General features: G+C 34.8%; 2 protein-coding genes across 2 annotated transcripts; both read right to left on the bottom strand.

Annotated features, from left to right (window-relative positions):
- Positions 1-2,241: 2,241 nt before the first annotated feature.
- On the bottom strand, positions 2,242-3,400 carry LOC135197541 (piggyBac transposable element-derived protein 3-like). Its single transcript, XM_064224600.1, has one exon. The coding sequence runs from the start codon at positions 3,394-3,396 to the stop codon at positions 2,242-2,244; it is 1,155 nt and encodes a 384-aa protein (XP_064080670.1). The 5' UTR covers positions 3,397-3,400.
- Positions 3,401-3,410: 10 nt separating this feature from the next.
- Positions 3,411-4,881, bottom strand: LOC135197539 (uncharacterized). The gene is made up of 2 exons (XM_064224599.1): positions 4,724-4,881; positions 3,411-3,841 (listed from the first exon to the last, which is right to left on the bottom strand). The coding sequence occupies exons 1-2, from the start codon at positions 4,788-4,790 to the stop codon at positions 3,411-3,413; spliced, it is 498 nt and encodes a 165-aa protein (XP_064080669.1). The 5' UTR covers positions 4,791-4,881.
- Positions 4,882-15,303: the final 10,422 nt, after the last annotated feature.

Genomic DNA, 15,303 nt, shown 5'->3' with positions numbered 1-15,303 from the left:
CTGGCTCACACACCAAAAGCTCATTTCTCTCTTTCTCTTTCTCAATATTTTCACTGTACCTAAGATTAGTTTTCAACAATGTAGGTGAATTTATAACTTTCCTGGGCGTCAAATTAATGAATTTAAACAATTAAATCTATAACAATTGATGATCTTTAGAAAATTCTATAATTTTTAAAACAGCACAGCTTAATTGACATTTGCATATGCACAATTTAAATATATAAGAATAATACTTGATCACATGTATTATAGGCATTAAACAAAACAATAAAAGCATAATTACATAAAATTATATGGGTCTAAAACTGGATCGTGAGTACCGTACCTATATATTTAATTATTTACTTATTTATTTATTTTATTTTATTTGAAGCACCAAATTAACTTTTTACAGGGATTAACCTTAAAAAGTTTTTATAGGCAATTTTACGTGAGAAAGAAAAAGACAAATATTTACAAACACAGAGAACGATAAGATAACTTTAAAAGTAAAGGTCGAGAAAAGTAATAAAAAAAGTAAGAGTAAAAATGATAGACCAAATACTTAGGTATTTACATTGAACATTGACTTTTGATATGAGAACGAGGGGATCTAAGGAAGAGGTATCCAGACTAGACTAGGTATCAAATCTGAGTCAAGTTTCGCGTCATTCTTGAAGGTTGGGTGACGCTTCGCTACGCAACAGAGAAGAACGAAACACTACCCTAGGGTGTTTCAAGCTGTGTCAAGCTACGGATGTAAACAAAATGTCTCTTGACAGTCGCATTTATTTATTATTATTTATTTATTTTTTTTTTTTTTTTGTAAAATCTTTTATTATTGTGAATAGAAAGTAAGTTACCGTTTTTGTATTGAAAAAATGGCGGCTACTTTCTATTCCAAAAGGGAAAGGAGCCATCGAGAAATCAAAGGAAAACGAGAATAAAAGGTGAATCGTTTTCACCTTCAGTTAACTACGTATGTTTGATGCTATTTGCCACCTTCACTTATTTCTATTTTGTTTAATTTCAAATTACGGGGATTTCAGTTTCAGGAAAATTCCTTGTATCATCTAATCCAGGCTTGTATTAATCTTAGATGCATTTGAATAAATTTATACATACGTACATATATATACATATATATATATATATATATATATATATATATATATATATATATATATATATATATATATATATATATCCCTTTCAAACCCGAGAGCCATCTGGCGATCTCCGGTTAATGTAAACCAATTTTTTCAGTGTGTTTACCTTCCAATAGACTGAGAATAATTACAAAATGGTCATTGCTGTCTCCATTTACATGAACTGATTAGACAGTATGCTGTCTTTCAGGACTCCTACTGGCGAGTTTTCCTAATTTTGTACCTTTTTTGCATATTGCAGTGTTTTTAATACCAAACTAATGATTTGGAGATGAAGATTCTTCTTTTAGAAGGTAAATTAAACCATCAGTAGAGTTTCACGAGGGCTTATCTTATTATACCATTACAAAGTTAAGGAAAAATTTACCATATTCAATATTACTGAATTTAGAAAAATACCAAACACAATACTGAGTATTGAAAAATGGCAAATACAATACTGGGATAGAAAAAATTAGCAAATAACAATATGAGTACAGAAAAAATAGCAAATAAAATGCTCAGTACAGAAAAAAATCAAGCATTTCATATAACTGATAAATGACAACTATTCTATTTAAATGAGACATTTGGAAAAAAGGCATCAATAATGTACTTTTACCTCATGTTGAAAAAGAATTTTTCCTCAATTTGGAATTTTAAGTTAAATGAAATTCAAAGAAAATAATTCCATGTAGATGTAGGACAAAGTTAGTATGAATTCTGAAAATCAAGGAAAAATGTACTCCACTTAATATACTGAGTATAGAAAATAGCAAATACATTGCTGAGATTAGAAAAATAGAATAAAACATACTGAGCATAGGAAAAATAGCAAACATCTAATATTGATAATTGAACATCATTCCTGTTAAATGAGGATTTGAAAAAGGCTTGAATAATATACTCATGTTGAAAAGAATTTTCGTATGTTAGTAGTTTTAAGGAGAATGAAATTCAAAGAAGCAATTCCTTGTGGATGTAAAACAAAGATAAACTTTACAGTATGAGCATACTGTTCTGGACTTGCCTTTGCAGCCTTCCTTTCTACATTTTCGGAAATCGTCACTGACAATAAGAGGCAAGTGTTTGCGCCTGTTGTCCCTCTTTTTCACCAGGCAAAAGGGACTTTAAATTTTCCTCTTTTGGTCTTAGGGGCTGGATCTCCAAGTTCTTCATCAGAATCTGTGCTGCCCAATCGTCTTCCATCTCTATCAGATAACTCTCCTCTCATAAGCTGATTAGCCAACTGTAGTTTAAAATCCAAGTATGGCATATATTTGTTTTCTCCGCAGTCTGCCCTATATTCCAACCAGCTATTAGCAGTTGTCACATCCATCATGTGAAGTCCTGTTCTAACAGTCCACTTCTTAGTTCTAGAGCTACTTCTGTAATAACTTACGACTTGATCGTGTAAGTCCACTCCTCCCATTGCTTTATTATACTCTCTAACTACACATGGTCTTTGCACTTGTATGTGTTCATTTTTTGCCTTTGACCACCGAAGGCAGACATCCTCTTCCTTAATTCCAAACTCGTTTGAAGCCATGTATATTACTTTCTTATCATACCATGCTGTTAATGCAACTTTCCTGTCATACCTAACTTGTGAATCTGATGCTCCTCTTCCCTCTCTTTTCAATGTTGCTTCAGATTTCAAATTTGCCTCTTTAGGTAGCATATTTTTCTTTAAAGTTCCTGTGCCCCTCAGACATCTATCATACAAGTCTCCCAAAAGTTGAGGAGAAGTAAAATACCTATCAAAGAATAAACTTGATCCAGGTTCCACACTAGGAAGAAATCGGAACACAACTGCCTCTCCCAATGTTACTGGCCTGTTAGGTTTAGCATTCAGCTGGTCAACCAGAGAAATCAGTGCCTCTTTCCCCTGAAAAATTTCAAAATCATAAACAAGTCCTTTAGTTGATGCTAACACAAACATCTTCAATCCATCAGGATTTGGTTTCCCTGGAACATGTTGCTTTATGTTCAGTCTTCCTCGAAAAGGAATGATACTCTCATCAATACTCAGTTTTTTCTCTCTTGGGAGCTCATTGCATCTCTTTCTAATTTCTTCAAGGAGAGGTCTCACCTTCCATACTCGATCTAAACTTCTCTGTGCTGCAGAAATTTTATTATCATCAACAAATTTGAGAGCAGACCTTAATTTAAAGAATCTATCTCTGGGCATAGCATCAGCAATAAATGGTAGGCGTGTCATACCTTGCCAATACATTCTAATCCTTGGCATCTTTAATACTGACATGGCAAAATTCATACCTATGAAACACTGCAATTTTCCTCTCCACTGGTTCCCAAGGATGACCCTGTGGTTTCAGTAGCTTTCATATTGGTACATAAAGCAATGTGTTCTATGAAGTCCATGTTCATATAACTCCTGAAGTAGTCGATTGGTCTAAAAGATCTGCCATCACCATTCTTCTCTGGTTCATCACTGATGAAAGTGTCTCGAAAATCTATGTCCCTCAAATAAAAGGAACGCCTTCCCTGGGAATTAGACGAGGTTACATTAGGAACCTGCACAGTTGCATTTTCATCTTCATCTTCAGAAGACGAATCATCACTCGAGGATAAAATGTTTCCTCTGGAAGATACTGCCTCAGGTACCCAGTCATCATCGTCATCATCAGCACTGCTTATGTCACTGGAGTCTAACCTTTCCAATATCGCTTGGTAGGTTTGGGCATTACCTGCGAATAGTGAACAGTATTAAGCCAAACCATATCGAAACAGTAAAATGTGATGAAATATCATGTCAACATGCAATAAGACTTGAATATTCATGGATGCAAGGTGTAAATTATCAAAATAACTAAATATAGGTGATGTATTTAAATATATGAAAGATATAAGAGCGATTCAAGAAAATTTAACCGTTATAGGAGCTATGCAGATATTCATGCAATAATATAATAATAATAATATGACAATGTGATGACATAATTGTACTGGTGCCGTCTCTTTAATAAAGTTTGTCCTTTTAAATGTCTGGGCGTCTCTTTAAATTTTGTACTTTAACATACCTTCCTTTTAAATGTTAACTTGACTTTTTTTTTAATAAACCTTTTGTTTTGTCATTATCATTAATTAATTAGTATTAATACCATCAGCTTAATCTTTATTATCATTATCATTGTTATTATTGCAAGTATTACTGAAAAAATATTCGAATACTAAATGAAGACAGCTAGTGCAGACAGAGTCCTGAAGACATTATAGTGCCTTCTCTTGACTTCATTTCCACTAGTTGAAATAAGTCACTCGAATATGAATGAATCTGATACTGTGCCTTTACCAGTCAGTAACTAAACCATACATGGTATATTAATTATGTACACAAGCAAACTATGTGTAATACTACATAAAACGTAGTTTGTTTACACTTTTTTTTTGCCCTGAAGTCCTGAAGGCAGTATAATGTTTCAAAAAAAGCGTCACCACGGTAGGCAAGTTTCTTTTCATAGACAGTAGGCCAAACCTACTAAGTCATGCATTAAATTATTCAAATTTCATGGGAAATTGATCAAAGTTAGCTATCTCATTATCAGATAAAAATATTTCCATGTACTTACGATTATCTGAGCGTAGGCGTCGCCTATGGGCTCTTCCGGCGTTGTCACCGTCCGCCATCTTTGCCATACGTAGCCAGGGATCATGGTGATGATGTCACAGTCTCTCCAAGTCGTATAGAGTCGACGGGTTACCAGAAACCGCGAAAATTTAAATTGGTTTCCCTTGGATGGCGCTTCAAGTAGAGACAGTATACTGTCTTGGGTTTGAAAGGGATATATATATATATATGTATATATGTGTGTGTGTGTAAATATATATGTACGTATGTATAAATATATATATATATATATATATATATATATATATATATATATATATATATATATATATATATATATAATATATATATGTACGTATGTATAAATTTATTCAAAATGCATCTAAGATAATACAAGTCTGGATTAGATAATACAAGGAATTTCCTGAAACTGAAAACTCGTAATTTGAAATTAAACAAAATGAAAATAAGTTAAGGTGGCAAAGAGCATCAAACATACGTAGTTAATGATCAAAACGATTCACCTTTTATTCTCGCTTTTCTTTGATTTCTCGATGGCTCCTTTGTGCCTTTTTCGAATAGAAAGTAGCCCGCCTTTATTTCAATACATAAACGGTAAATTACTTTCTATTCGCAATAATAAAAGATTGAGATATTCTTGATTGTATAAGTTTTTCTTCTCTTCTTAGAACATCGAGAACATGATATTGATTTGAATGAGGCCCTTTATGTGTATATTGCCTAGTAGTGCACTTGCTTGTAAAATTTGTCACTAAACATGAGGTAACCACTTGTGGTCATTATATTCCTGACTTTATCCACCAATTCCAAAATTATACATAATTATGTTATTAGATTTAAAAACTGTGGATCCCAAGAAAAGCTGTCGTCGTTTTGCCATAATAAGAACCGAGAAAGAAACAAGATGTAGCCAACTCTTTCTACATGCAATACAATAAGTTTGCATTCCCCGTTTTTAGGCTTTAAGCCTAAACGCCATTTAAGTGAAACAGTGGATTCATCAGTGGAGAGGTTTTCATTGGATGATAAAACTACAAAAATCGTTCAGAAATATACTCGGTAACTTGCTCGACCTTTGAGTGTTGAGTCGCCATTGCATTTGCTTGTTCACGTGGAGGGGAGACATGAAGGGCCCCAAAAGTTTCTAGGAAACTTTCTTTGGAAAGACGTATTTGGTAAACTGCAGAATTAGCCAACTGTGCACTATCTTGCGAGCATGGCGATGCTAGGAAGTATGCATGAAACTGCCATCATCTCAGCAGCCAAATAGAATATTGCTGGAGAGGACGACTCGGATTGATTTTCGTCTTTGTATAACCGATTGTGTCATCCACAACAAACCGAATCAACTGAAAGGAGAAAAACAATAGGAAAAATCAATGGATGAATACATTCCATTATTAGGGCAGAAACATTTTTCTATTTCATGTAAGTTTATATTTCTGACATTATGCACACCACCACTATACCTTCCCCATCCCGTAATAAGATAATCACCGTCATCACCTTCTTCTTCCAACGGGAAATCTGGATCGTAAAGCCTTTCTTCCAAACCGGCAACCTGAGTATCAAAGTCGGCGCTCACCTGGTGCTCGGAACCGGAAGTCACTCTCACTCACGCTGTCGCGTTTTTCTGGATTCTCATGGCATTCTTCGTCTTCATCGTCGATGAACAAGTCTCCTTCTGATGGAAATGCATCTAAATATGACAACATTTCATCTCCTGTACGCAAGCGTTTCGGTACAGGCATGATGATGATAAAAGAAAAAAAAAAGAAAAAAAAAAGGGGGTGGTTACGGAATCGCGGTCGCAGGTGCGTAGGAGAATGACAGCTACCACGAGCAAAGGCCCGGAAGAGGTCGCTGAACGAAGCCAGATTTCTGACTAACCTCCTGCCACCAAAACATTCGTCTATATAATTAGTTTTACTGGAGGGGGAGGTGTGGCGATTTGGGGGTAATTTTGTATGAAAGTGTAGAATGTTCATTTACAGAATCCATAGAAAACGGTGCTTAGATCCATAGAGTGAGTGGCATAAATCTTCTTGGGGTAAATAAAAAAGAAAAAATAAAAAAAGAAAAAAATCAAGATGAGCTTAATAATTTCCAGAGATAAGACGTAACTAAAGTCGCATTTGTCCTAACTCATATATGTTAACAGAAGGTGATGTCTACTAAATTCTAATTTTCTTAATGAATTACTGCTACAGTCACCATTTGAGTAATATTGCCATTATAAAAGATGTAAATATCCTCTTTCTCGCAGTAATTTTGAGAATTCTTCCAAGAAATCAAATGAAGAATAGAAAGTGTTCATGATACAAATTATTAGACAGTGTATAGTAATTTTAGATGAAACTTTTAAGCATCTTTTTTAAAGCAAATGAAGGTAAATGAGTAAATACATAAGTTTAAAAATTGACATTAATATATAAATATACGGTATACTTTCGTGAAGAGATCGCGGCATTATTTTCCACATTCTATTTCAGAGAGAGAGAGACAGAGAGAGACAGAGAGAGACAGAGAGACAGAGAGAGAGAGACTACAAAACATTACAGGCAACAAACCCGAACGTTCCATTACCGCGTCCTGGCAACCAATTGATCAACAGTGCAACTGGATGCCTAAGAGGTGATTGAGTGGTTGTCACAGAGACTGGCTGGCTCTGGTGAATGGGACGAGAAATCTCGAGTCATTTCCTTGCCAAGGCTCTGTAGATAAAACGAGAGAGACAGAAAGGAGAAAGGGAGATCGAGTTTCAACCTCCAGGGAAGCAATAAACTAGCTGCCAAAGGGAGAATGGTTGGGAGGAGCATCCCAAAGAATTAGCAGTAAAAGGAAATATTGCTAAACATCCAGGATCAGCGTTAAGGATGTTACAAGGGCGCTTCCCGAGGAACAATTTTCCCCTTGATTTTAGTGAAGCAGTGTCTGAAATAACAACTGCAGAAATGGGAAGAGAAAGAGAATGTACCTGCTGAGGTTTGAATGGGTGGGGGAATGTTTTGTTTTTCTCACCATCTGAAATATGAAAGGACATATTAGTCATGAATACAAGAGAACAAAACTTCGATTCTGTGTGTGTGTGTATGTACTAGTATTATATGTATGGGTATGCGTGTATATATGGATGTATAATGAAATACGGCAATAACAAACCTGTCATCATTCACTCATTTCACGAGGGGATTAGGGAGCTTATCATATCAACTCATTGGCATTCAACCCATAATAATGATACAGAATTAATATGAGTTATTAATGAGACCTTTTGTGAGTTCTATGTCTTCGATTCACACCAAAGAAAATCTCATCTGCTTGATTGATGGTCTGGAATCCTCCCCCCAAAATTTATCTTTCATTAGGTTACTACTTTAGTTTTGCAGTTAAGATTATCATTCTAGCAATAATCTCTAGTTTACTAGATATATTTTACGTGAATGACGTTTCAAATATTTCTAAATATACATTAACTGTACAGAATATTATTTTCTAGGATAACCTAGAAGCTCAAGGATATAACTTGTGGAAATAGTTATAAATCTCCATTGGACCTAATGGACGGTCTATGCAACGTTTTCATAAGTTTTTATCTTTTTTTTTTTTTTTTTTTTTTTTTTTTTTTTTTTTTGCCCTTATCCTAAATATTTTTATTTGATTGGTTAATAATAATAGCTTCCGAAACCCTACTTAATTTTTTTCAATGAACAGATCATTTGTTAGTCAGGAACGGTGGTAATGCTTGCTATAATTACCCTAAATGCTGAAATTTTATAGTATGAGTATGCTTTATTCAGATCGAGACTAAACAACAAATGGAGTGCGGAAGACTGGAAACTTATTGTCGCCAAAAAATTAGTGCACATTTTTTTTCCCATTAAAGAACTCCACCTAGAGGCCTTAACTTTCCCTCCAATTTTCCCCAGTGGCGGCAGAAATGCGATGGTTCTAAGTTTAGCGGACGTTTTTGAATCGATTTATTATTTCACTTATTTTTTCTGCGTCACAAACAGTTATTTGGTGCGCTGTTGTGATTTTTTATTTATTAGTTCAACGTGTTAGTCGCATGGTGGAAAAGTTGAAATAGAACCATAGAAAATGACTATTTGGCAGTCCTATAAAAGCGGGAACACAAGCTCGATCGCTCTCTTCATAAAGGCCTTAGCTTGAGATAAGACGTGAGAATAAGTCGGGGTCTGAAGGCCGTCCACCTGAATGTCAGTTTCCACCAAGCGACCGTTACTGTAATTACTTTATAGAGATACATTCAATACTTAGCTAGGGCATTTGCTTAACATGTTATTTAATTATCAGTGATCTCTGTGGTGCTGAGACTTTCGTGTTATTGTTCAATGAGCAATTAGATTTCAAGTGATAAATTTCATGTTACCTGTGCGACCAAGAGGTCACCCTTTTCTTTCCGTCCTGATACCATAGTGACCAGAGCTGCCTGAATTGTGTAAGTATTTGGATAGAAGTGTAGTAATGAGAGTAGACATATTTCTGTAATAAAATGTGTAAATTAACATCATAGTTCTTTCGTCCTTGTGTACGGGCTGGTGACTTTCCTTGTTGGTAAATCTATTGCCCTCTAACATTGAGCTAGAGAACCCGTCCTTAACAGTCACCAAAGAAACTTCGCGACACATATCTTGATGAGAATGGAGAGCGATGCTCGAAAGAGACCAAAGCTCCTGAACACCTGAGTGCACTGTTGCCAGTGGGGCTGGTTCTCAAAGATCTCCTGAAGCAAATGGAGTGAGACTTTAAGTGAAGACAGGCTGGACTTAGCAAAAAGAAATTGCTATTAGGAGACATTGGTAAATGTGACATGAAAACGTTTTCGCAACTCGCTTATTTGACCTACTTATGTCAACAGAAGTCGGTTTGTTCTTACAGTAAGCATGGAAGAATATATGTGTGAGTTAGCGCACGTGAAGGAAGTTTGCTATTGTCCATTATGAAAACAAGTTGCTGGGTGCGACAGCATATGGAGGCAACTGTGTGGAAAGAAAGACTGTTTTGTTAGATAAATTATTACTATTTCGTATTGCCGATTGTGCCATAGGAATAATCACAGATTTGCTTTATTTACTATATCCGTCTGTCTCACACTTAATTAAGTTCTTTGTCGATGACTTCGATGGAGGACAAATGAAGTATAGTTACCATCGACAGGGCTTCTATCCAAAGGTTGCTGGAATAAAAAAAAAAAAAAAATATTAGTTTACATTATCCACCGTTTAAACTTCAGGTCTTTAATTAAACGAAAACAATAGCAATAAAATGTATTGCTTAATATTTTCTGAAAGTCTCCTATCAGCACTTTTGTGGTGTTATACAAGCGTAATAATACAATTCCACTCACCAAGCTGTGTTTGTGAAAATCGTTCAAACTCCTTCCACACGATTTCAACTTCTGATGCTAAGAAACCTTTGCTCTTCATTTACTGGGCTTTCAGAAAAAAGCTTTGAAGTTATGACCACAGTGTGTTTCTCTCCGGAAAATCCTAGTCAAATTTTGCTAAATTATCAACTCTCCCGAAGTAAGACTCATCGATTTACATAATTTAATATTTCACCTATCATTAGATCATTCGTCCAAAGTTCGAAAGTTTCATATATCAGAGCACCAGCAAAGGACAAAACTTATAGCTGATTCGGTCCAACCTGCTGAAATGAAAGCAATGAATCATTTTGTTATGAAACACCGATATGATGGTCATATTTCACACACTTGACGAATGACGGTGATATGCTGCAGTTTGATAGCAGATGAAAGTAATTCATATATATGATCCATGTACTCATTGCAATTGCAGTTGCAACCGCACTAGTAAATGTTCACGTCCATTACCTAGTCACTAACACGACTGTTTGCCTGGAATCACAGCCAGAAAGCAAGCACAAAATTCCCATTCTTCGGACGAAATATTTGCGCACCGTAATTCCTCATCTTCAAATCCTAAACTCTCTAGTTTTCTCTGAAAGCAAGTAAACGTTGATTTACGTAGAGTAAATGGACACGATTTTAAACGAAAGCAAAAAAAATTCTCATATCATTCAGGATGACCAAGCAAACATCTATTTCATAACATCGCTTTCTTTGCCAGATCCCATTTTCAGTCAAAGGACGATGGGAAATAATTGAAGTAATTATCTTTGATAATGAGAAAAGTGGAAAAAAATAAACTCCAGGAAACTGAGGATATAAAAATCTTGGCCCTTTAGGCCTTGGCAGATATGGATTTGTGGGGGAATGAGCTCCCAAAATTTACGAGTCATAATTTGTAATGAAAGTTCAGGAGCAGAAGCATCGAGTGTCTATATGAGGACAGACGAAGCAGGTGCCTTTTAGAGGAGAGAGAGAGAGAGAGAGAGAGAGAGAGAGAGAGAGAGAGAGAGAGAGAGGTTTTATAATTTCCAGCAAGAAATAAATTTAATGCGACATGGTATGTTTTAGCAATCATAGGATACGTATTTTGTTGATCCTAGTTTTCCAAGTAACATGAAGACTTGCAAGAGAGCGAGGCATTCAGTAATAAGAGCAATTTGGAAACAGAAAGTATCGTTACGGCGAAATCAATGAAGGTTCCAGGAAATTATAGCACTTCTAGGAAGAAATATTATTTCTTGGACGAAATTAAAGACTTGGAAATCCAAATTGTATGATGTTACAGGAAGATGGAACAGAGAAGTGAGCAAATAATAGTGCATATGCAAATACCGATAAATATTGTAACAAAGAAAGACAATGACTTACTCAGAAAACAGAAAGTGGAAGGAGACAAATGACCCAGTACCGTAATTTAGGACAATTTGTGTAAAATGGGGAAAATACTGATCGTCTGCGAGAGGAATCTTATTTAACTGACTTTTCATCAATATGTCACCAGCCCTACTCTCTCTCTCTCTCTCTCTCTCTCTCTCTCTCTCTTCTCTCTCTCTCTCTCTCTCTCTTGATCGATCGATCGATCGACCGATTGGAGGATAAATTTTTGAACTTGCTTTCTTGAACCAGTTATAACATTAGCTGACAATCATAGATAAACTAATTATAATATAATAATGTAAAATACTTTAGTAGAAGAAAAAAATCCCACGAATTGATTAATTAATTGGTGGAGAAACGTGAAAGCTACACATCCAGTCCCTCTATGATTATTAAAATATCATCAAAATAACAAGTTAAAAGTTGTACCAAGGAAATTGATAGAGAAAAATAAAGAATTATATTTAAAAAACAGTATTGAAATCCATTATAGTCGTCATGTAAATAAAATAATTTAATCCAAACCGGACTCGAAAAATAAGAGATTCATCAGGCAAAAATATGCTACTATTCAAAACATGGTTTGATGATGACCTGACACACAATGGATATTTCTTAGTGAATCCTTTCTTTTCACAGTTAATTCTCCCACGTTACAACGACTGATTATTTTTGGGAAAGAAGGAAAATGAGTCGCATTTTTACAATCAATGACCAAGATTTGGATCCATATTTAGGGTTGGTCACTAAAACGAGACATCCATTCATTCAAAGATCAATAACAAATTAAGCATTGTGCCCGAATTACATATCTATCGAAAGAATACAATAAAATGGTAATTGGGCCGTTTCCTTATATCATATGAACTTTTATTTTGATAAAAGACATTCGTTCCAGGCTTACCACTTAAAAGGGAAAAAATGCATTCACACATCGATGGACCAGGCTGAAGAATACATTTTTCATTTAATCATACATGTTAATTGTAGTATAAAAACATTCAGATTTGCATGACATCTTTTCAAGTTCCTCACTTAACAAAACACTTAATAAATTATGGAAAGGGCAAGTGGACAGGGGCAAGTAAAAATGTTTCAAGTTTTTTAACATTGTTCACTAAAATAGATGTTAAAAAAATTGCCTTTGTTTCTTATTAATAACTGAGTAATGTGCGGTTTTTATGTGCCATTATTGATCAGAGGGAAATAAATCTTCATAATATGAATTTATGTGCATCAAATTCCAATTCGTACTACTTACTGCAAAATTAATGGGTTTGATTTCATTTTTCGTTCATCTAGTTCTTTACTTTTTTATCTTAAAATCGGGGTCGAAAAGATAATATTTTTGGTTAAAACAACAATTAACATTTCATGACCCGTAGAACATGAAAATGTTTACATTTGATAGTCTACTAATGATTTTATGATGGAGTTACATGAAGAGTGGTGTGTGTTTCCCATCCAATCTTTTAAGTAAGGGTGTGTCTTTGGGTGGAGCAATTCTAAAAGTCCTCACAATAAAATAGAAGTAGGTCCCTTCGTATGCTTGGCAATGTGGTCATGGAATTTCCTCCTTTTGAACAAGAGTGAGAGGATCAAGGTTCACAAAATAAAATCACTCAGAAAGGGGTGATTATTGTTATTATTATTATTATTATTATTATTATTATTATTATTATTATTATTATTTATTATTATTATTATTATTATTATTATTATTGGAAAAAGTAAATCCACAGTAATATGTCTGATCTGTTATTTAAAATACAAAGCAGAGAGCTTTCGAAGACCTGCACGGTCCTCCTTGACTAGGAGGACGTGCAGGTCTTCGAAAGCTCTCTGCTTTGCATTTTAAATAACAGATCAGACATATTACTGTGGATGTGGATACTTTTCCATTTTATTTATTTTATTAACTCATTGTATTATGAGGTTTCTTTGGATTATTAATATTATTATTATTATTATTATTAATTATTATTATATTATTATTATTGTTGTTGCTGTTGTTGTTGTTGTTGTACTTAGGATGTAGACCCTCTCTCAAGCATACTTTATTAATAGTAATGGCTACTTCAGCAGCGTTACACTTGTAAAGATTCTTCTCTATTTTCCGAATAGCGGCTTTTTCCGTGCTACTTAAACAGGGTAGTAGAGCGCCTATAGAGGTCATGATCAAATACAGTGTCAAAATCGGTGTATATATTTGAATTTTACAGACAAACTATGATATCATAGTCATCAAAGTCATTAACAATACTCTCTCTCTCTCTCTCTCTCTCTCTCTCTCTCTCTCTCTCTCTCTCTTTCTTGAAGCGAGCTTTCGTCTGGAGCTGCCAGACATCCTGCAGGCAACAATGATCATATTAGCCTTGACGTCCCGCACCGTAACGCAACGTCCAACAACGTTTCGGCACAGCTCAGGAGGTCTAGACGACTGCAGCCTGGCAACCATCGACTCGGTGAAAGTAGCTTGAGACCTGGTTCAAGCCATCAATAAAAACGAAGACTCACCACCACTAGCCAATAGGAGCCCCCAAATATAAGGAAGACGGACACCACATCAAAAGCAGTCCTCAGCTTCCTAGCTTAGAGGATGTCTGGCAGCTCCAGACGAAAGCTCGCTTCAAGAAAGAGAGAGAGAGAGAGAGAGAGAGAGAGAGAGAGAGAGAGAGAGAGAGTATTGTTAATGACTTTGATGACTATGATATCATAGTTTATCTGAAAAATTCAAATATATACACCTATTTTGACCCTGTATTTTACCATGACCTCTATAGGCGCGCTACTACCCTGTTTAAGTAGCACGGAAAAAGCCGCTTTTCGGAAAATAGAGAAGAATCTCTACAAGTCTAACGCTGTTGAAGTAGCCATTACTTTTATTATCATTATCATTATTATTATTATTATTGTTATTATTATTATTATTATTATTATTATTATTATTATTATTATTATTATTATTATTATTATTATTATTATTATTATTATTATTATTATTATTATTATTATTATCTCATGACAGTAACACAATAACAACTATTCAAAATTAAATCATTTCCTCTGCAAAGTTTTTCCTCCAGGAAAAGTTACTGAACTTATGATAATAGAGAGAGAGAGAGAGAGAGAAGAGAGAGAGAGAGAGAGAGAGAGAGAGAGAGAGCATTTCTTCTTGTATAATCGGTCTTCCTTTCATATTTTCAGAAAGGTTCCGAAAGTTAGGGATCATTAATTATTCCGGCTCATTAGCGTCCACTTAAACGTTGAATGCCGACACCGAATCTCGTCCAGGAACAAAACACTTTCACTTACAGATAAGATGAACATTTTTTATCAGATAACATCGATTATGTGAAATGGTTGATAATATGATAATTGAATATTCAGACCCCTAATTAGGATATCTATATAAGTGGCTGATTTAAGATTAATATCCATCTAAATATATTAATTAAACATATTCATCCCTAGACCACAGGCTTAGTCACCTCAGGTTACGTGGCTGTAGTATAACATACTTATGTAGAGAACAGTGATTTTTCTAGGCCTGATTATGAAATACGTCATTCGTTCTTTTATCATCTGACAATTATAAACTCTGATCACGTTAAAATTAGTTTTGTGAGATGTGGTGGAAAATTCTTAAGGTTTCTGCAGCTGTACTGTGCATCCTCTTTACAGCAAAGTACCGTCGGTTCATTCAGTGAGAAGTGATAGAAATGTGTTCATGGAAGGCAATATACAATGCATGTTTAGTTTTTTCTATATGTCGATTTACTACT

This window comes from Macrobrachium nipponense, chromosome 21 (assembly GCF_015104395.2).
Source record: "Macrobrachium nipponense isolate FS-2020 chromosome 21, ASM1510439v2, whole genome shotgun sequence".
In the NCBI taxonomy this organism is placed as follows: Eukaryota; Metazoa; Arthropoda; class Malacostraca; order Decapoda; family Palaemonidae; genus Macrobrachium; species Macrobrachium nipponense.
Note: the sequence above shows the minus strand (reverse complement) of the source record. Positions and strands in the feature narration are given on the sequence as shown.